Genomic DNA, 23,748 nt, shown 5'->3' with positions numbered 1-23,748 from the left:
AAAAATAAGTGTCAAATTATATTATTTGCCCAATGGATCGCAGGGACGGGTGGGAAGAATCGCCTTTGATTTCTAAAATTTTAGAAATTCGCCTCTTAAAATTAGATTATGAGTCTGCCCCTGTTCTCATGTTATGTGTCTAAATATTTTTCGTTCAAAAGTAGGTACCTAATATTTTTGATGTTACTCTTTTAAGTACCTATGTCGTAACAGTCATTAAAAAAATCGTCAACCACTTAAAATGTAACATGTGGAGAGTTTATATATTTTTAAAAATTTTATTTTAAAAAATTAATATTATTATCTTTAAAAAACTCAATTTTTTCCTAAAATCTAAAAAAATATTTCTTAATCTCTAATTCTAAACTCTTAATTTCTATAGTTGGTTATCTTCGATCACTGTCACCATCGTCGAAAGTTCACCCAAATATCGTCGCTCACTCATTGATTGTCGTCCACCTATAATCGGTTATCATCTTTATTATTGCCTCAAATCCTAAATCCCTATAATGAAAATAATTATTAAAATGTGAAAAAAGTTAAGTAACGCCTTTGATGACCACTATATATTTTAGTGAGTCAAGCAACATAAATCATTTAGGTGCGAGTGAAATGGAGCCATTTCAAGGAGATTATGAGGGCATAGTTTTCTTAGATCTTGCAGAATCAGGAAATGTCCATGGTTATATGGGCATAACCATAAGAATCAAATTTTTTAGGGAGGTATTTGTGCGATGTATGTTATCGTTTATATAAATGACAAGACAGTTCAAGGACATCGCGTCTACAAGACAACTAATAAGGTAAATATATTTTCACAAGAAAATGTCAAAGGAAGATGTCCACATATCTTATGCAAAAATCGAACGTAAAATCTATCATTGCATCAAGTCAATGTTTTTGAACTATCAATTGCATTCATGTCGAAGATTGTTGGAAAATAATGATTTAATTGAATGATATTGATGACAATAATAAGTAACGACACTTGATGAGTAAACTTATTATTTTTTTGTTTATAATTATGTCCTTTCAATCATATCTATTAGCTTTTTAACATTTCTCTTCATGAAATGATCTTAACCTTTCAATTCATTTCCTCTCTACTATATAAAGGCGGTTTGAGATACAATTTAGACACAACTTTAGAAAAATGAAAAGACTTACAAAATTTCTTCTAAATTCGTTCTTTTCAATGATAGAAAAAGGCAAGAATTTGTTATTATTGTGAGTCATGGTTTAAGTTGGTCTGGTAACGCTTATATGTGTTATCTTGGTTACATTGACTTATTACCATGAATTTGTTTATCGATCCTTATTTTGAAGAGTTCAGCTAATATTATGGCTAAAGCGTTATATGCTGAATGGTGTGTTTCTGAATCAGAGAGCTGAAAGATTAGCTGGAACTGTAAACTGCGGCACAGCCTCTGTAATTGGAGTGTTTGTGGGCATGTTATGTGGAGGTAGTAAGGAAGCTGCTAGAGAGCTGAAAGATTAGCTGGAACTGTAAACTGCGGCACAGCCTCTGTAATTGGAGTGTTTGTGGGCATGTTATGTGGAGGTAGTAAGGAAGCTGCTGCTTCTGCTGTAGGTTATATGTTTGTATAGAAAAGCCTTCAATTTGATTCGTAGGGAGTTTGCAAGAATGTATGAATGTGATATAATCTTTGTACATGTATGTGTGTGTACCTATGCATGCATGATCTGATTTTGTATGCATCCATGGTTTACAGAATTTGTTGGCTGAGAAACGGGGGGTGTCCATGATGTATTCAATGTCGTTGGTGCTGGTTCTGCAACTGCTGCAGCCTTTGGTCTAATTAGTAATAATTCATACGTTATTAAATGCAACCATTTTTGTACGAGTTCCGTTATAGTTTACCTCTATCATCAACTTCTTTCACAGTTAAAATTGGAACCTTGGAAACAGAACAAGGATAATATATGCTCCTCATCTGTATTTAACTCACAATCAGATGGAAAAGTAACAGTAAACAACATTAATCCACTTCTTAATGAAGATTATCATAATTATTCATCATTCCATTCCATGATGATCCCAAGTTGTTGAAGAACCTGTTGGTGTCTCGGTCGTCAAGAGACAAGAGCTCGGTGTTTGGTTTCAAGTCGACTGCATGTCGGTCTTCACTTGCAGCGTAAGGGAACGCTCTCCTCTGCCAAGTATCCATGAAAGTACCAACATTGCCATCAATGGACATCACATATGGAGAGCAAGTGCCAGACGAATTTGGTGCTAACCCATCACTCATATCCCCAAGTCCACCACCATTCCCCATACATTCATGTTTAGTATTGCTGCCGAGAGTAGCAAGTAAGTTGTTGTCAAGGAGAGAAATGTGCATTTGAGGAAATGAAAGATGAAGATCAGTTGGATTATGGGAATTATTAGATGATGCGGGATTGTTGGATGATTGATCACTTGCTGCTTTGGTTACAACTTTCTTGTTCTTTCTACACCCTCCACCAACGGGGATTTTCCTAAGGGTTCCACCCTTTGTCCAGTACCTCCTACAAGCCTTGCAAAAGTACCGGGGCTGAGAGAGGCTGTAATTGTTGTAATAGCAAAACTTGGTGTGCGTGGACTCACACCTTGGGCACTTGACAGCTTCTTCATGCTGAGTTCTTAGCATCCTCTCTATCAGTGGCCTTGAGCATGTCAGAATATCCCCATCCATTCCAGCCTCCTCATGAATCGTTCCCTAAACATGGAAATTAAACAAGCAAATTAAATTCTTCTAGGGTAAGCAACGTATTTAGTGACGTTATCTTATGTTGACAAATCAGCATCACCGTTAATTTTTTATCGGCAGGTGACCAAAACTGAACAAAAACATAAGTTTAGTGATGATTTTGAAAAAAAAATTGGTGATCAAAACGGATTCATGAGAATAGTTGGGTGACTAAATGTGTAGTTTACCCATTCTTCTAATAACATTGTTTCATATGCATGGTGTCATGCTCATTATACTTTGAATTGAATGAATTAACCATACCTGAAACCAGTACTCGGATGAATCCATAGGAAGAGAAGTGAAACCCTTTAATAAAAATATATATTACCCAACAAAAAACTGAAAACCAAATATGCTTTCTCTTCACTAATTCTTGTCTAAATATGACACCAAACACTATAAAGAAAGCAGAAAAAAGAAATGGTTCGCCAGCTAAAGGGAGGAAGCTGTAAATAAGAAGGAAGTACAAGGCATGAGTTTAGTGTACATATATAGATAAAGAATTGGTATGATCGATCCCTTTCCATCCCTAAGCGTCGGTGGGCTAAAACAAATATATTCTATGGGGTCGACTATGCTGTATGATCTAGGGACACAGGTCCCACTTATTAGATCTTTACCAACACTCAGCTTGAAAATCTAGGACATTGGTCCTCCCGTTGGGAGTTGTTCGATAAAGGAAAAGGGAAGGGCATATTGAAAGTGAACTCCACTTGCGGGTCCAAGCTATGTAGGAGTCACTCCTGGATCCTTTGGACAATTCTAATTTCAATACCTAGCTTGAGGAACACACTATATAATGATTAAAACGAGTATTGTTTTCTTTACTTATCTTAAGTAATTATATTTATAAAATATATGTGAATTATAAATGATTAATTTTTTTAAATAAATATTATTATATAATAATCTCAAATTATTAAAAAAAAACATCGACGAATCATTGTCTTCTTGTGGTTGGGGATGGGATAGTGAACCAGAAGGTGAGAAAAATAAATGTGAATGTATGGAGTTTGGCACTTGGATCAAGATGTCAGTTACTTCTTTCATAGGAAAAGTATATTGTCAAATTAACCATTTGAAAGTGAGAGGTTGTTTGTTTATTTCATAATGATTAAGCGCTGAATGATTTAAATATTGAATGATTCAGAGGTTGTATAAATTAACTTTGAATGTGACATGCTGTTTGATAATAGCTTTGAATCATTTATAATGTACTTATGTGTTGAATCATTAAACACTGTTTTGTTGAATCAATCAACACTGAATCATTCAGATGTACGAAACAAACACGCTGAATACTGAACAGTTCAACATTCAACGCTGAATAATAAACAATTCAATATTCAACGCTGAATAATTTCATTAAAAGACAAGCGCTGAATAATTTCATTAAGAGACAAACAAACGGCCTCTAAGAATTGCTTTGGTTCAGTGTCTATTTACTGTGAAATTAATCATTTTCCTATGACTAAATCTGTACCATCAAGTTGTTTCACCGTTGAAAATCGGGTACCTAGGAAACAGAACAAGGATAACACTGCTTAGGATGAAATCTTTCTGGGTTCATCATTTGATGCGAATGAAGTCAGATGTCAATCCCTTTTGATTAGCGTTGGTATCGTGATATCATAAGAGCCGGGATGAGCACGACAGTCAAACTAAAATCTCTCTTAAGAAAGGACATTCAAAGAAGATATGATCCCGAGATTTTTTACTATAACCACGACATCTTTGAAATTTGGTTTCTAACAAACTAAAATTTGGTTCGAAATATCATTTAGCTAAAATAATTTTCAATGTTATTTTCTTAAAATGTTTTTTATGGATAAATTATATCAGAGATCATCAAATTATACGTAAGCTTCAATTTTATCATTTAACTACAGAAGTTTCTCTTCTTATCATCAATCTAATCAAATTTTTCGTTTTAATCATTGACAGTTAATTTCATACGAGTTCATCCTCTTTTAAAAAAAGAAGTTTATCAATTTAATCTTAATTCTAAAAGAAATTTAACCTGAACCTTCACACATTGTATCACGAATCTCAAGTTTTTTCTCCTGAGGTGTCCTATTGAACCTGGTGCGGGAAAAGAACTTGACCTGAAGGTATGCAACAGAATAGCAGTCTACACGGCTGTTAATAATATAAAGACAAATCGTGAATTATTAGAGATCAATTCGATCAAAGTTCAATCTACTCTTAAAGTGAATGGACTCGACTCAACTTCTTAATAAGCAGAAGTAAATTACTTGATACTCGATTCAAAAAAGTCGTGAGCAACTAAAAAAATAATATATTAATTTTTTTAGATTTTTTAAATTAAATTATTAATATATTAATTTTTTTAGATTTTTAAATTTAATTATTAATATATTAATTTTTATATGTTATTTTTAAAATACAATATAAGATTTTCATATAATTAAAGTTTAAGTTCAAACTAAGTCTGAAAATATTTTGAGTTCAAGTTTTTTAAACTCACAAGTTTTTGAGTCGAGTCAAACTTCAATTTTTATTTCAAATTCGAATCAAACTTGACAATTTTAAACTCGTGAGTTTTCTAATTGAGTCGAAATCGATTGTATATTTCTTAATTTGAATCAAATTTAACAATATTCAAATTCGACTAAAATCGTTTACGGCCTCAATAGGATGCATGTTTTTCATCGTGTGTTATCTGCAATTTAACTGGTTCTCTCTTTTTCAATTATTTTTTTTTGAAAGAGTTTGATTCTGTATATAATAGACGAGTCTAATACAAAATCGGATACAAACATGGACCTCGTTAAAAAGCCTCCCTAAATCTAAATGGAGAAAAAAAGAGAATCCAAGCTCGTATCAGAATTTACACACGACAAGTTATTAACCGCATGCAATATGCAAAAAACGAAGTAATTACAATCCGTCCAAAACTATGGAACAATAGCAGCACGGACCTTGCCTCAGAAATAGCATCACAAGCCCTGCTTCCTCTTACGAAACACCCAACTAATGGGCAACGACACACACCACCCAGCTCCCCAAAACATAGCAAACGATATAGAAAATAAGGCAGAAACGCCAAAGCATTCCGACACCACAGGAGCAGCATCTCCTAACAGCACCAAAACAGCATCTCTTTTTCAATTATAGTTTAACTTTCCAACGCATCCAGGTGTATGACATTATTTTGTACAATATTTGTTGGCATCTCCGCTCATTCTACACATTTAGTACCTAAATTATTATTTTATTCCGTCTTGGTACCTAATTTTTTTTTCAAAATCATTCCTAACATTTAATTTAGATTTTATTTTGGCATTTATCATTAAAAACTTAATGGTGATGTTGATGTGTCATCATAAAACAATGACACATCACCATTGAAAAAATAAAAAATATCACATCAATAATTCTATTATTTTTTCAACGGATACCAAATTAAAACCGAAACTAAATTTCATGTATAATTTTTTAAAAATTAAGTATCAAAACAAAACAACAAAATTAATAGTTTAGGTACTAAACATGTAGCTTACCCTACATTCTTCAAAGCTGACAGATCTAGTATGAAAAATGTTTGGCTGATGATTATGTAGGATCTTCCTCTCTCATATTTAGTGTTTGATTTTTATTTCCCAAACCCTAATTCCCATAAAATTGGACAACGTACAACTAAACTGGGAAGTGATACTAAGGATCACTGCCTTCAAATTATAATGTATGATACAATTCCTCGCTGCCCCCACCCCTCTTCCCAAATCTGTGCATGGCCTTCGGCATAAATCAACAACTTCTGAGTCATCACGACAGAGCCATTGTCAGTTTAGTCCGAGGGGTACAGGGGAGAAATCTTTTAGGAAACCAAGCAAGCAGTAAGCCGAAACCGATACACATGGAAAAGCGTTGTACACAAGTTTGGTACGTAGGGTATTCACCTGTAACAATGAGCAAGCCATCATTTTATGCAGGAACGGGACTCAATCCAGATGACCATTGCACGCCAGCAGCATATTCTCGAGCCCACTGGTCATAATGTATAATCTCCTCTAAGGAAGGAGTGGCCACAAATTCTTCTTGGTGCTTCTCACAAGTTAACTCCACCACCTTGAAAATATCCAAATAGCTGATCCTGAAATCGGGTAATGAAAGCCAGAACTCAGAAACGAAACTGCAAAATGAAAGCCACGCTAACAAGATAACATTGGGATACAAAATACTTACTTTTCATTGATGAACAGTTCCACAGCTTTCTCATTAGCTGCACTAAGAACTCCTGTCATGGTGCCTCCGGCCCTTCCAGCGGCATAGGCAAGACTCATGGACGGGTATTTCACATTGTCAGGAGCCTTAAAAGTTAGTGAACAGAGCCTGTAGCATCCATCAACCAACTTAACCTCATGAGTATGGTGGCAATGCATTTTCAATAAACTTACTTTTTCGACAAACAAAACTTTAAAAGTGAAATTCCGGGTTATTAGCATTATTGTTATTGTTATTGTAAAATGTAAATCGAATGAAAACTAGTCGAATTTTGATAAATTAGTAGTGAAGTAAATTTTGAAAGGAGACAAGCTAGTTACTTGCAAAGATCAAGGCAAGGCCAGGTCATTTCAGAGCAGTAAATTCTTTCTGGCCACGACATAGTGTAGAGAATTGGCAAGTGCATATCCGGCCATCCCAACTGAGCTAACACCGATGAATCCTTAAAAGTAAGAAAATGCAAAAATGACGGATAACGAAAATCGAATTCCAATCTGCACTCTTCGTATTTTGCAATTCAAGGGCACAGCTCCCTCAAAAACTAAAAGGTGAACAACATTGTGGCATCACTGAACAGTGGCCAACAAGATAAAGTTAAGGGTAAAACCTGTGTTTCAACCATTGAATGTATGATAGATTGCTGATGAATTACTATCTCGATATTATCATACTCAGCTCCGAATAGGTAATGAGCTTCAATGACTTCGAGACCCTGTCGAATAGAGAAATCGTTTAGTGCTAGTAATTTAGACAAGGGAAAAACTAATTGATGACGTACTAGATTAAAAAGTATGATGCTTGTTGATAAAACTAAACCTTATTGAAAAGGGTAGCAGAGTCCACAGTAATCTTTTCCCCCATACTCCAGTTTGGATGCTTCAAAGCATCAGCTACTTTAACTTCTTTCAATTTATCAACAGGCCAATCCCTATAAGAAACAAAATGAGCAAATTGTTCAATACAAATTCTTTCTTAGGGACACTAATCCGAGTTATATTACATGTTCTGTAATAAAAACACACTCGAACTTAAAAATGGAAGTTCATGCTTGTGCACACTCAAGCCTAGTTTTAGTATTGTCAACTTCAAATTCTTTTCAGTTGAGGAAAGAAAGTGAGGAGATGTATGCAATTAAACGGTTCTTTATATTAGATTTTCAGCTTACAAACTTAATCATTCTAACTTAGATTCAGATTATACACCTGAAAGCCCCACCAGATGCAGTCAAAATAATACGCCGAAGTGCACCCTCTGGCAATCCCTGAATACACTGTAAGAAACACAAGGTTCTATGAGTTTGTTTTGTAATTTTCAAGAATTAAGTCAAGCGATAAATGACAGGTCAAACAAGTTGATGCAAAAAAAGTTCACCAAGAAAAGAGCTAAGGCACTCAACTATCGAGAAGAAAATAACATTATTGAAAAAGAATCTCTTAGCAATGAGCAACTTTCATATAGTCTTATTCATCGTGTTATAGTTCCATACCTGAAATATGGCAGAATGTTCGGAATCAGCTGGAAGGATTTTTACTTTATGTTTGTGAGCAAGAGGAAGCACAAAGGGGCCACCTGCGATCAGCGTCTCTTTATTGGCCAAAGCAATATCTTTGCCTGCTTCTATTGCAGCAACCGTAGGCTACAATAGACAAAAATCGATGGAGAATTTTAGCAAAGCTAAAATATATACTAATAAACAACAAACTGTTTGCTTCTCTTTCTAATACATATTCTAATGGTTGATGGTAAACTGTTGTTCCTAACATCGCTAACATACTTTTTTTAGTGGGTGCAAAGAAAGTTATACATGGAGAATTCAAAAAAATATATCTGCAGACGTTGGTGCATACCTTCAATCCCGCACAGCCTACTATCCCTGTAACTACACTAACAGCATCTGGATGGCGAGCAACCTGGAAAATTTTTAAGCCAAACCATCCAAATACTAAAAATTGCCTTATCTAGTTAAATAAAAGAAACAGTGAAAGCAAATGATAGGCTACCTCTATAACACCTTGTTCCCCTGGAATAATCTCAGGCTTTTGTTCCAGATCGGCCAAAGCCTCTTTTAGTTCACTTACCAAAGACTCATTTCTAACAGCAACCAATTGAGGTTTGAATGTCTTCACCTGTAACAAGCAGAAAAATTATAAGCCCTCAAAATTTATCAGCCTCTGGTATACTGATATGCGATTAAGCATATGCTAAAACCACATTGTATGAGATTATGACACCAAAATTGTGTTAGTCCATGAATCAAGCTACTCGATTCCGAGATTGACATCTCCAAATGGTTTGCCTGCAAGTTCAAATGAGTTTCCGGTAAAACTGGAAGTTACCTGATCAGCAAGAAGGGTGACATTTGAACCAGCAGCAAGCCCCACAACTCTGAATTTATCTGGATTCTCAGCAACTATGTCCAGCGTCTGCAAAACACCAAATTACGATTCTAAAGAACTTGATCAAGTGCTAAACAAAACATGGAAGACTAAAATTGGAGCAAAAAGGTACATGAGAAGTTAACTGGATGCTTCAACAATAAAAGGCCAAAAAGTTACTTTTTAACATGTAAAAGGTTAAAACTTTTTCACCTGAGTTCCAATAGAACCAGTTGAACCAACGATGGAGATAGGCTTGGGGCCAACCCAAGTCTTGCGTCCAGGATCTGGAAAAGCTCGTCCAGGCCATGCAGGTGGCGGCTGTGGAGCCTGAACTGAACATTGAACTCTCTTCCAAAACGTGGTTCCATAGTCCTTCAAACCAAAACCCCCTTAAAATTTCACAAAACAACGATCTTTAAAATCGTAATCTAAACCCAATAAGCAAAAAGAGAAGCATTTTCAAGGTTTTAAACAAAAAGAAACAATGGTTCAGGTTTCTAGGAATCCAAGCACAGAACCGGGGGGACCTGAGAATAGCTTGGGGAATGAGTTGGAGTTGGTGGAACCCAGGAAGGAGATGGACTTGACTTCAGTAGGAGAAACCAAATTCAACGCCGTGAAAACTGTGAAGAAGGAATGGAAAATCCCAGCAGGCTGGGCTTTGGAGAAACGGAAAGTGGGGTGTCAAAAGAAAAACTTTGAATAGAAAAATGGTACAAATGTGTGGAGGTGAGCGAGGGAATTTGGGAAGTGGCAAGAGAGAGTTGATTGTTTTTAGCATATATATATATATATATATATATATATATATGATAAAATAATTTCAGTAACCGAAAATATCTTATAATATATGATTTTAACCAATTTTTTTAGATTTACGAAAATGACCAACAAATTCGCAACGCAATCTGAATTCGAAAATCAACCACCGAGAGTTATTTTTTTAATTATTTTTATTTTGAAAATTTTCTATTATTATTAGATTTTTCATATTTAAATTGATGATAAATTTACTGGTAATTTCAATATATAGATTAACCATTTCACTTAGATTGCTTAGTAAATTCATTCGGTTGCTGACAATACTGCTAAACTGTTTAGTCTTTAACCCTGTGAAGTTAGTATTTATCTTTGTTTTGTCTGTTGGTTGAAGTAATGCAATTTATTCAAGTTTCAATTTGCAGAAGAATAGTTTTTGAAACTTAAATTCGCAACACGAAAATGAAATTCGCAACACGAAAATCGCAATGCGAAAATGAAAATCGCAACGCGATTTTAGTTTCGCGTTGCGATTTTCATTTTCGCGTTGCGAATTTAAGTTTCAAAAACTACTCTTCTTCTGCAAATTGAAACTTGAATGAATTGCATTACTTCAACCAAAATTCTATGATAGAATAATTACTTGGGCGAATATCGTGTTAGTTTGAAATATATTTGGCTTTTTTTCACTATTTAATATCATGTCTGTTTATAGTGTATAATTTGTAATTTTTGGTATATCTAACTTGGTATGTTTATTGTTTTTGTTAGATTTTTTTTGGCTTCATTGACTCTAAGGAATAAATTAAGCCTAGCAGCTACAATAGCGTCGACACTTACACATGTACAAAGAAAATTGTTTGAGGATACTTGCTTCGGGTCATGGCTGAAAGTACAACATCCAGGTGGAGATGCTATGTTGACCCATCTATTTCTTCAGATCATGACTAACGATATACCCGAGAGGATACAACGTGGTGATGAAGAGATATAGTTTCATTTTCCACCGACGTATACTTGTTTTGGGCGGGAGGAGTTTTGTTTAATCACTGGTCTACGTTTCGGACACGATGAAGTAGGTCGGTACACTAGTCATATCGCCCGCCCATTATGGTTATCTCTGGTTTTTCGTGAGCTGGCAAAGACGAAGCCCAGTTTACACGTCGATGACTTGAAAAGATTACTTCTTAAAGATGGTTTTACTAGGATGGATGACCTTGATGTTGTCCGAGTATGCCTTTTATTACTTTTGAATGCCGGTTTTTTAGGCAAAGAGGCCAGACAACCTATTTCTGAGGACCTAATATTATTGGTAGAGGACCTATATGCATGGAACGTGTTTCCGTGGGGTTCATATCTATGGAAAGCTACCTAGAAAAGGTTGTCGTCTGCCTTTGAGGACCGTCGTAGTTTGCGTGGCGATGGTTCCAAATACACTTTGGTAGGCTTTATTTGGGCCTTTAAGGTAAGAATTTCTATATAATGTTTCCAAAATTTTAATTAATTATTTAACAATTACTAATGTTTGTGTATTATATTGTTTGTAGATTTGGATATTTGAGGCTTTTCCCAGCATGCGGACATATGCAAGAAAAAATTCAAATTATATTCCTAGAGCTATTACCTGGAGGAGGATCCGACTGTTGGATTAGAAAGATTTACTACCATATACGACGATGAATGATGTAAGTTAACACAAATACTACCATATATAAATAAGTTATTACTAGTAGACGTTTAACTTTGTTTGAGCTTTTATATTGTTAGGAGGCCAACTATCCATTACAGAGGCTGACACCCACAGAGGCTGAGCTTGCCACTGATTGGTGGCAAGCTAGTAAGCATTTTTTTATGGGACGAATGATGAGCACCCCCACTTCGAGAGCCATCACCTGATCGAGCTGATTCTACAGCTCGATACCCAGAGCCATCACCTGATCGAGCCGATTATACACCTCCACAATGAGAGCCATCACCTATTCCATCACATCATCGAGCCTCTTCTCCACCATCACCTCATGATAGGCGACCGACAAAGATGCCACAACATTTATCTCCCTGTTCTCCACCTCCACGGGATGAGTTAGGGGAGTTACGTGATGAGGTCAATGCTTTGCGTGATGAGGTTGGTACTTTACGTGACGATAATGGTGCATGGCGTGATGAGGTATGGTCTTTACGTGGTGAGGTAGATGTTTTACGCGATGACAATGGTGTTTTACGGTGATGAGGGATCTACTTTACGTGATGAGGTAGTCGCTCTACGTGAGATTGTTTCATCGTTGCAGAATGAGGTTCATACTCTACGCAATAAGGTAAGTTTGTTTAATACTATACTAAAAATGCAAATAACCTTTTTCGGCATTATTTATTTATTTATTTACTGATTTATGTATTAATTTTTTTTAGCGGTCCGATAAGGTAGATGCTTTACGTCGGGTTTTTCTTGCACGATTCATGCATCAGACGTCGTGCACGTGCCATTACGTCTCCTTTCACCCCAATAGTGCCAAGACTCCGTAAGAAGAAGCCCGATTCACCTATCACCGTTCAAGAGGCCCCTCCTATCATTCAAGAGGCCCCTCTCATCGTTCAAGAGGCCCCTCCCACCGTTCAAAAAGCCTCTATCATCGTTCAAGAGGTCCCTCCCACCGTTCAAGAGCCCGATTCACATGGCATACTATGTCGACATATTGATAAACCCCCTCACGTGCCCGATATGATGGATGAGAGTTGGCTTTCGTATGAGTTACCGGCCAGTACCATTCCTCAGCAAGAGAGGAGAACACTACCGGACACAATTATGGATAATACCCTTTGGGCTAAGACCGCAGTTGATTTTTATCTACATGAGCGGAGCCAGGGGTATTACGCTGACATATGCAAAGTCGACGATAGTATGCATTTGTTTCTTGATCGGTGTTGGTGGGGTGTTTTATTAGGGGTTGAAGAGAATGATTATTTCGAATGTGGGTAAGTCTTATATATTATTCTTATATTGCATTTTGATTTTTTTAAAATTTATTAAATTCACTAATATATGTACTTTTTTATCCACAACATATTGATGTATGGGTGTCACGTCTTCTGATTATAATGAAATTGAAGAAAATAAAAAAGACGCGATGGACTATTATACATTCGTCTTTTCACGTAGCTCACTTGAAGGATCAGAGAAACGCTTCATATGTATTGGGTAATGGAAAAAGCTAAGCTTTATCCTGTGTGGTGAGAGGTCGATAAGGTTAGTATTTATTTTTGAATATTTTAAAGGTGTTCATACATTTTATTTGATGTGCGCAATTGAATTATTATTTATGATTACATGTGTTTATCCCTGTTATGGAACGTTATCATTGGCTTCGCATCGAGCTTCAGCTCCTATACCTGAAGACGATAGTATATGAAAGCATGTTGAATTACATACCATTGTCTGATTTTAAAGATATTATTTGTAAGGGATGGAGTGCTCATTTGGTTAAATACTTGGATGCGATTAATTATTGGACTAATTTTGGAAACAAGAAGCCAAAAAAGTTCAAAGTTACAATGCTGAGAAACGAGACAGCGCCACAACAAACGGCTGGAGCCATAGGGGATTGTGGTCCTCTTGTATGCATGTACTTGGAACGTTTGACGACAGAAGGTAAACAGTTTCTACCTCCCACAAATAGAGATAGAGGTGCAGTAGGGTTGTGGTTTCGTCATTTTATGGCTAGAGCGATATATACGAGACGTTGCCTACCTGCATCCGTGTGTTGAAAGTGTGCATAAACAACCATTTGTTATTGGTAAGTTTGAGCAAGTGTTGTTAACATATATACTCTTTGTTGGTTTGAAAATGTTTGGTTAAGTACCTATAATTCAATAATTTGTTATTTGTTGGTTTTAGATGTGTAGAAAGTGTTGTTTGAGCAAATGTTTGGTTTCTGCAGGTTAATCCTAAAGTGAGCTGCATGAATGTATTTGGATGTAAGCTCTCAATTGTTAGGAGCATTTGGATGTACTATATGGGGATAATTATATCAATGTGCTATTGATTTGTTTTTTTAGATGTGTAAATAAGAATTGTTTTTTTCTTGTTTAATTGATTTGTAAAATTTGATTTGTTGTTTAAGAAAATTTCAATATGTATTATGTTGAAGGCAAAAAAGACCTGTTGAAGGTACACTTTCGCAACGTGAAATTCAAATTCGCGTTGCGAATTCAAGGAAACCACCTTTAAAAAGATAACAGACAACAATATGATAAGTGATAATAACTGAACAGATCATAGCAATGTTCAAACTCAAGTTACTAATGCATGTCTAACTGAAAATGTATGCATTCATACATAAAATACACATAATACAACGTTTGCATTTAAAAAACACCTAAGTTAATAAGTCCCAAATGGTGAAGCCGGTTGTGATTGTGATTGTTTTATTATGATTTTGATTTCCTTTTGCTTTACACCATATGCTTATTAAAATCCACTTCCCGATAAGCTTTTACAGCCTTCCAGCATGTCCATTTGTGATTTTTTATACCAGCAGACCTTGATTTTAGATTTATGTACAAATGAACACCACAAAGTCCATGAAAAGCATATGGGAAACACCTTCTAACAGCGTTGTCAATTGAGTTTTCCCTATCGGATATGATTGTCAGACTGCTAATAGGATCTATGCAATCCCTAAGATGCCCCATAAACCATGTCCATGAATCAGAGGTTTCAGATTTGCCAACCCCGTAAGCTATTGGCAGTATCTCATTGTTAGTATCCATGGCCACTGCTAATAAGTTTACTCCAATGTATCGACCTTTCAAATGTGCTCTGTTAACTATAATAACTTGGTGCATGCAAGTAATAAACGAACGAATCTACAAAATAATATACACAAGAAATATAATCATTTAAATGTGAAATGCATGTAACTAACAAAAATGAGTCAACAAAATTATATTGATTTACTAACCACAACACCAATGACGATAAACAACAACTCAAAGCGTCCATCTCTATATGTTTTTATATGAGTTACTGATCCATGATTTTTCAGCTTTAAATTGTGACAATAAGCCGACAGTTGGGCAAACGATGGTTCTGGAGACCCCCTCAACAATTCCAAAGCATAACATTTGGCTCTCAAAGCTTGAGAATATGAGATACTAATCTTAAACTGAGCATTCATGTCAGTCATAATTTCATGTCCCCGATATACCCTGCCATTCAAAAACATTAACTCAGATAGAAAACCACCAAACACCTTTTTGTTTGCCTATCTATGGTGAGGAAAAACTTGGGTTCTTGAGCATGTATGTTTATCAATAAAAGTCCTAACTTGAAACATTTCGCAATCTTTTATCATCTTTACAATCATACGACACATACAGTTTTTGTCAATCATACACTTTGTTTCGAAATGATCTTTGCTTGTTTTTTTAACTTTTAGTTGATAGCCATCTTCCACACATTTCGTATACAAAGCTATCTTCAAGTCTTCCTTTGTATCAAAATAATCATCTTTCTTGATATGAATAACTTTTGTCTAACAATCAACTGCTATCTTTACCAACTCTTCTTCCGGTATCTGAAGTAATTCTGGCATATTCCAGTTATAATCCCGTGGCATTTTCTTCTTTTTCTTTTCTTCGGAGGCTTCTTCTTCTTCTTTTTCTTCTTCATGGTTATATGAATTACAAAATGGATGTTCAACATGTTCATTCACAATTGTAACTTCCTCCTCATTATTATCAACAACATCTTCCTCGGCAGCGGCTGTTTCATCATCAAAATTCGGGTATTGACCAATATCAAAATCATTACACGCAGGGTCTATTTCTTCTTCTAAAACATCATCAAAATCCGAGTATTGACCAAGATCAAAGTCTGGGTATTGACCAAGATCAAATTTCGAATACTGACTAATACTCACAATTTTTTCTGTTGGCTCAGAATCGTCTAACTGGTCAATATGAAAATCGGAATTTGGTGCTGAAAGTTGATTGAGATTTGGATTAGGAAAAGGTTGTGGGTTTTGAGATTGTGTTTGGTATTGGAAATGTGGTGAAACAAAATTTTATTGGTGATGAAATTGTGATAGAACCATTAAATTTTGAGGTTGATAACAACGTTGTACATTGTGAGCTCCATAAACTGGGGTTGAAGAACTTAGTTAATTAATACTCGCTACTGACCCAACTTCACTACTTCTAAGTTCAACAACATACAATGTAACATCATCTTCTTGCGAAACACTAATGTAAGTAGTGAATCGTTCAACATCTTCATTGTCAGTTAACAAATAAACTTTACATTTTCTCTGATAAGATAGCCTAAATCCACTTAGAGGCTCTAAATTCAATTTCTTTACAACACGTAACATTTGAGTTTCATAAGTTAACTTTTTTAATGACAGTTTTAGTTGAAGATTCATGGGTAAAGTCATATATTATAAAACACCATGAACATTCTCTCATGACCCTCCAAAACACAAATCTATCCAAACATGATCAACATTAGATGATTTCATTCTACAAATTGTAAATTAATTTACTAAACAAACGAACTATAAACTACATATCATCACTAACTTAGAGAAAAACATGCCTTTATTAAGTTGATAGTTGATAATTTGGGAGAGAAATCATTGAAAAATTATATAGAAATAAAATTATGTAAAAAAAATTAGAGATGAGGAAGGATATCGTTGGATATAGGAACGTATGTCTCCGGAGAGAGTGATAGACGGAGATGGAATAAGTTGCGATTTAGGGATTTAGGTTATGAGTTGCTGCTGCTGCGTAGTTATATACCCAAAACATTTGTGTTGCGAAAATAAAACATGGTGTGAAATTAAAATTCGTGTTGCGAATTCGAAAATCGAGTTGCGAAAACAAAATTCGCGTTGCTAATTCAAAAATCGAGTTGCGAATTTGAAATTCAGTGTTGCGAATTTGGAAATCGTGTTGCGAATTTGGAAACTGTGTTGCGAAATTCGAGATCGCGTTACGAATTTGTTGGTCATTTTCGTAAATCCAAAAAAAATGATTAAAATCGTATATTATAAGAGATTTTCAGTTACTGAAATTATTTTCTCTATATATAATTAGGCAATGGAAAAAGTGGGACGGTAATATCATTAAATTACATACATTAACTGCTCACTTACCGGTGTCGTACTTATAGTTTCAGACTTCATGGTAGACGACGACGGAGACGAACTCAACGATTCAGCTGCATCAGCTTGCCTTGTTGCCGTTGGATCATATCCGTGTTAGATAATCTTATATTTAGTGGAGCCGGGATTATAATTCATGGATGAAGTATTAATAATAGCAAATGGAAAGGGCAAAATCAGAATAAACCATAATTTTAAGGTTTAAATAGATATTTATCTTAGTATATCTTTTAATTATAAAAAAAATTAGGGAGCAGTGTACCGATAGCCGACACGATACATAACTTCATCCCTGAATATAATATTTTTATATTTATATTTTATATATAAATATAATAATAATACCCCTCAGTCCAATTAAAAGTGTTCATTATTGACCTTTTAAAAATCATTGTTATTTTAAATATTTTAAACAATTAAATTTTATAAAATATATATTTAAAAATTAATTAATTTAATTTTTTACAATATATTTTTCATAATTTTATCATATAAATTTTAAATAATAATGAGTCAAACTTAAAAAATGACAAAAAATCAATATTGAACAGCTTTAATGAGACAACGGAAATAATATTTAATAATGTTTAAAGGATATTGATTAATTAAAACAATATAATTTAGATAATATTGATAAAATGTGAATATGAAAAGATATGACGTTAACATAAAAAAAATATAATGTTAATACAGAAAAGGCACGATGTTAACACAAATAGATGTGATACTAATATAAAAAGGTAAATTTATTCTATAAAAGTTATGTTCTTTCTTTACCCACAAGGTATGATAAATTTTATTTTCTATATAAAAGAAAATTATCACACTTAAATTTAATGAGTTTTAATTTAATTTTACAAGATAAATTTTGATGAAATTTGAGTTTGAATTAATTTTCGTCAGGTGCATAATCAGATTTTGAGTAAAAGATATTCGGTTCATCCTAAAATTATTATTATTATTTATAATTTTCTATGTATTTAGATATAATTAGTATAATATTCCTACATATATATTAATTATATCTTCATTTTGTTAAAAAAATTAAAAGAAATTATTAATATTGAATTGAGTTAAAATAAGGTTAATTTTATCTCAAAATTCAAGAAAATTTTAAAGCAAATAAAACATATCTTAATATTAAGATGAGTCAAGATTAGATAAAAGCTTTTGATTTTTAGATTAAAAAATAAAACAATAAAAAAAAGTAAACTCATCCCGCCACGTCCTTATCTTTAATAATGTGACATGATCAAGAATTTTCTTTGGTTCTCATCTCAATTATTAAGACTTAGTCCAAATTATTTCGGTTTGATTCGAGTCATAAATTTGATTTTGATGAACTATTTTTTTAACGAAATTTTTTTGTATACACAATATTAAATTCCTTACCATTTAAATCAATCCTTCGATATGACCAAAATATTTTACATGTATGAACTTGTCATTATTATTATTTTTTTAATTTGGTTGTGTATATAGTTTATAATTTATCGCATTAAAATCAATAGTTCACTTTAAATATCTGGAATTTTTAAATTGAAATTGTTGTCATAATCAAGTAATAAATTATTTGTCTGCTAAAATCCTATTTGGGAAGTACAGAAATCGCTATAAATGTGTTTCCAAAAGAAAACGTTATAAATGTGTAGCAAGTCGAAAATGGCTGCTAGCAGTAGAGATAAGTATCTCATTGATTAAATTGTAAAATTTTGAGTTGATGGAATTAATGAGTTTTAATTTATAATTCATATTTTATTTAAAGTTTTTTGAGTTAAATTAAGTTTATAAAATTTGAATTGAGTTATGTTGTTTAAATTTTTATTTAAAATTAAATGTAAATATTTATAATTTTTGATACTAACTGATTCCAATTTAAACGGGTTTCTATAACTATATACAATATACATATATTTCTTCATATGTGATATAATATATCATGTAGAGTTGAGAGACTCAACTCAAACTTAAAAATTAATCTACTAATTACTAAATATTTAGAGTTATTCAAGTCCTATGTTATACATTGGCTCAAATTTAATTTTTTTAATCAAATCAAATCAATTCAAATTGATAAATTTAATTTTTTTTGAATCAAATCAAGTTTTATTTGTTCCAAATAATATTCTAGTGTTTATGAAGCGGAAGAAGTCTGTTTAAATTTGTTCATTTATTATTAAATGTGAAAAAAATTTACTACACTAGCATAAAGTTTCATGTTGTGAGCCATTTTAATTTACAACCCAAACCCTTTTACGTTTTAATCCCAAACCAAACAAAGCCCCAAACCCAACTAAAGCCCAATTAATAACTCTCAAAACCGACCCGAGCTCACCCAGATCCAATCCGACCCGGGTATACTTTACCCAGTTGGGCAGCCGCCCACTTCACTCAATCACAACCCACCATTTTCTTCCCCAACCGAAGTCCACCTTATTTTTGCCCCAATCATCCAAGCGCGCCGGCTATCATCAACACTCCACGCCTCTGCCAAAACAAGGGAGAAGATAACAAAATTGTAATGATTTTATTTTCAGAAGAATTGGTATTTAACCCAAACAAATAATATGTAAAAGGATTGGAAATCCTTCTAAAAAAAAGGATGTAACACTCTGTTTCAAGCAATTACAACGAATTCAAAGGTTATTCATCTTTTTTTTTTTATGTTGGAGTAGCTTATTTTTTATGTGCTCTTTCTCTGTTGATTAATTTCGAAACCCAGTAGTAAAAAAAACTTCCTTTTAGTTCGAATAAAATTATCCCCTCCTGTTTCATTTTTTAAAAACATATACAATGATTTTCTGAAGAAAAAAAACCTTGCATGTTTTGAATAAAAAATAAAATAGTGTTTTTTTCCTAATAATCAACCAACGATCCAGCAGTTTTTACAGTAAATAAAACGAAAAATAAAGGGGGCTAGATCGAAATCTTACCTTGAGTCGTCGTCGGAGTCACCGGAGATCGAAAAGCCGAACGATCTCGGTTGTTTCGTGCGAAACCGAGTCTTGATCCATGCCGAGGAGCCTGAGACGAGCCTCCCCGTGAATTTTGGTGGCTAACGGCCACCGGAGGCGACGGCGGTAAGGCGGTCGGCAGCGATCGCAAGGCGACCGGTCGAGAGGAAAGGGGAGAGCTCTCTACTTTTTTTTTATGTTTTGTGTTTCAAATGAAAAAATGCAAGAGGTTGGTATATATAGGAAAAAATAACGGTCTAATTATGTTTTAAATCCCTTAAACATTATCGTGTTTTTACATTTTGGTCCCTGTAGGGACTAAAATTGATATTTTACCTTTTTTGTGCATGCTTTAATTTTTTTTGGTAAATTTACTATTTTAGTCCCCCAAACTTTGACGTGTTATTACATTTTGGTCACTGGACCTTTCGTTTCTAATTTATTACAATTTTATTACTCTGTTTTGTTTTATTTTAATTTAGTCATTGTTAGTTTCTGATTTAGCTATTGTTATTTTAATTTTTGCATTTTGGTCAATGTTTATTTCTGATTTAGTTACTAACTTTTATTTTCTTGCATTTTAGTCATTTTTATTTTATTTTATTTCGAATTAGCCCTTACATTTTGGCTTGTTTTAATCTAGCCCTTATTGCATGTTCAATTTATTCTTTTTAGCTTGGTAATTTTATATTTATACAATTAGGTCCTCATATTTTATTTTTATTTTTATTTTATGTTGTTTTTTTACTATTTTAATTTTTTATTTGTTGTTTTTATTATTTTTATTATGTTTTAATTGTTTTAATATTTCATAGTTTTAATCTCTTAGATTTAGTTTTAAGTTAGAATAACATTTGAATCGAGCTTAGCAATTAGGACAACACTTTAGTTTAATTAGGGAGCAATTCGAGTCGAGTTTTCGCATTATATGCCCGATTACTTGAATCGATTGTTCGATTCTAAAATTAATTAATAATTAATATTTTCTAAAAATTTTAGTGTAATAATTTAGGTAATAATTAGATCTTAATTAGCGCCTAACTTTAGAAATTATTAATTTAGGTCCCAAACTTTTAAATCTTTTAGAACTTAGTTCTTTAGACCATGATCCTTTTAGTCTCTCACCTTTGATTAAACTCTTAATATTGACATAATTAAATAGGCTAAACAGAGCCACCATTTTAACTTAGATATCAAATTAGTCTCTTAATTTAAGGGATAATTCGAAGTGGCTCTCGCTTAAAAGCTCGAGGGACCATTTCGGTTATTCGACTCATATAATCAATTAAAACCAAATAGTATTAATATTATAGCCTGCGATTTTAGATTTAAGCCCCTTAGGTTCTTTAATTTTCATAATTTGTCACCGTAAGTTAGAAAAAGCCTTAATTTATTTTTAGTATAAGTAGGACAAATAAAATTTTGCTTGATCACATTGTTTTTATAAATCTAAGGCATTGTTCACTCATTAAGGAATTAATAGTATATCTCCCGCAATCATGCTCAGGGGGTGACTACTGGTAATTCCCTAAATAAGTCAACATCTTTTTCAAAACCGCATCATGTTTTCTAAAAACGAGGCAATGTTCGATTATTAGACATAATAGTTGATCTCCCGTATTTACGCTTGGGGCGAATGTTATCGGTCTCAATAAATGAATACCCTTTTCAAACTCTCTATCCTTAATGATTTTTAAATTAAATAAAGATCGAACTCAAAATTTCCAATTTTAAATATATGGTAATCAACTAGGTACCAATTTTTGGGCGCTTGTGGGGGCGCTAATCCTTCTCCACGCGTAATCGACTCCCGAACCTGATTTCTGGATTTTCGTAGACCCAAAACTTGATATTTTAATAAAAATAAAATGTTTTATTAAAATCACCCAATTTTTATGGTGTCCCAGTCGCACCTTAAATGATTGGTGGCGACTCTTCACATTTCGAAACACTTTTCAAAGAGAAAACCCCCGAGTCGGTATCTGTCTTTTCCCCGCCCGGGCGAAAAACTGTGTCGACAACTTGACGACTCTACTAGGGACTTTTGTTTTTTTAAAACAAATTGAGAGTCGAGCCACTAGTTGGTTACCCTATATTTATGATTCTGGAAATTACGAGTTCGATCTTATTTTAATTTACAGTTCATTATGATTTTTCAAAAGAAAAAGAGATTTTCTCTCTAGTTAATGCTTACACTTCCATGAAATTATTTAGGATTGTTGCATATCATAGCTCTAAACCCACGCTCAAACCTGGTTTACCTAAGTAGGGAGAAACATTACACCTCACGAGGAGCGTTGGGTTTCCTTGTGTGGGTCTGATAAAGTATCTTTGGAAAGCATCCTAAGTTGCCTATCCGGATATCAGATCCGAGGTACGTTTTTAGTGGTGTGATCCCCTAAGCCGAACCCGATTTGTAAGTCTGTAATGGGTTAGAATCAGGGTTAACCTTAGTATGTTGTAAAAATTGCTCGAGAACCTTTGCTAGAACCCCAACCTCATATAGAGAATTTAGTTAGCCTACCCCGCTAGAGCCATATGGATAGCCTAAGAGAACTAGAACGCATGCGGTTAGAATTATTAATTTTCTTTGTATGCTTTATTTTTTAGTCTCAACTTTGAGTCGAATTTAATTATTTTTGCTAAGATTACATTTCTTGGACTAACCATTTCAACTAAATCGATTCTTTTTGTATGGTTTCTACTAACATTAATTTCTTTTTATCTGTTTTGTTGCATTTTTTCATGAACATGACATATCATTCAAAGGTATTGATCCTTAAATAGCTGATCATTTAGAAGGTTCTGGAAAAACAATGCCACAACAATGTCTTTCGCTGGGATTTGTACGATTTCATAGATGCTCCACATAGATCGAGTAGCGTTAAGAGGGAGTCTACCTACCAAAGAGATGAGCCAGGCATTTTCTTGCTAAGGTAACAAGTTGGACTCGAGACGATTCGTCATCGAAGCCAACAGTTGAAGATCACGAACCAGCTCAAAAGACTTTTGAAAATAGGAGACAAGGTAGAAGCTTTGAAGATGATGCAGTATCCAGATGCTCGCATGAGCTAGGTAACTTACAGATGGATAAGATCTTCACTTCCCCAGTGTACCGAGACATTGTCGATTTTTTGAGAATTGTTCTAGGAACAATTATTTTGGGATCAATTTCTTGTTGCATTTGCATCTTGCAATTTGTACTCTCATTTTTGCATATTTGCATTTGCATGTGCATCTTTGCATAAGTATATACACAATTTGCATTACGTGGTATATATATTGCATCTCAAAATGTGCACTAATCATGGATTCTGAGAGTAACTCGTGAAGATTTTTGTGATAAAAGTTTTGAGATAAGATGAAGTCACACCTTTCGTACCAAAAAAGAAATAAAAGCTATGGACATAATGTTAGCGCCATCTGAAGATCAAGACACCTCATTGAGAAGTGTAGGGAAATAAAGCGCAAGATCCAGAACCTGATGAATTTA

At 33.9% G+C, this 23,748-nt stretch overlaps 2 protein-coding genes across 2 annotated transcripts; both read right to left on the bottom strand.

Annotated features, from left to right (window-relative positions):
• Positions 1-2,012: 2,012 nt before the first annotated feature.
• Positions 2,013-3,115, bottom strand: LOC120191884 (dof zinc finger protein DOF5.6-like). Its single transcript, XM_039194761.1, has 3 exons — positions 3,015-3,115; positions 2,278-2,720; positions 2,013-2,241 (listed from the first exon to the last, which is right to left on the bottom strand). Exons 1-3 carry the CDS (start codon positions 3,039-3,041, stop codon positions 2,013-2,015), a joined length of 699 nt encoding a protein of 232 aa, XP_039050692.1. The 5' UTR covers positions 3,042-3,115.
• A 3,281-nt stretch (positions 3,116-6,396) lies between these two features.
• Positions 6,397-10,063, bottom strand: LOC120191883 (1-deoxy-D-xylulose 5-phosphate reductoisomerase, chloroplastic-like; the record flags this gene model as incomplete). The annotated part of the gene is made up of 13 exons (XM_039194760.1): positions 6,397-6,569; positions 6,677-6,870; positions 6,963-7,109; positions 7,322-7,443; positions 7,609-7,713; positions 7,818-7,929; positions 8,204-8,271; positions 8,488-8,637; positions 8,849-8,911; positions 9,002-9,127; positions 9,338-9,424; positions 9,590-9,768; positions 9,907-10,063. Coding segments are annotated over 12 exons (1,485 nt in total), but the record flags the coding sequence as incomplete, so codon positions are not given.
• Positions 10,064-23,748: the final 13,685 nt, after the last annotated feature.

This window comes from Hibiscus syriacus, unplaced genomic scaffold (genome assembly GCF_006381635.1).
Source record: "Hibiscus syriacus cultivar Baekdansim isolate YM2019G1 unplaced genomic scaffold, ASM638163v2 tig00116971_pilon, whole genome shotgun sequence".
In the NCBI taxonomy this organism is placed as follows: Eukaryota; Viridiplantae; Streptophyta; class Magnoliopsida; order Malvales; family Malvaceae; genus Hibiscus; species Hibiscus syriacus.
This window is presented reverse-complemented; position numbering and strand designations above follow the sequence as displayed.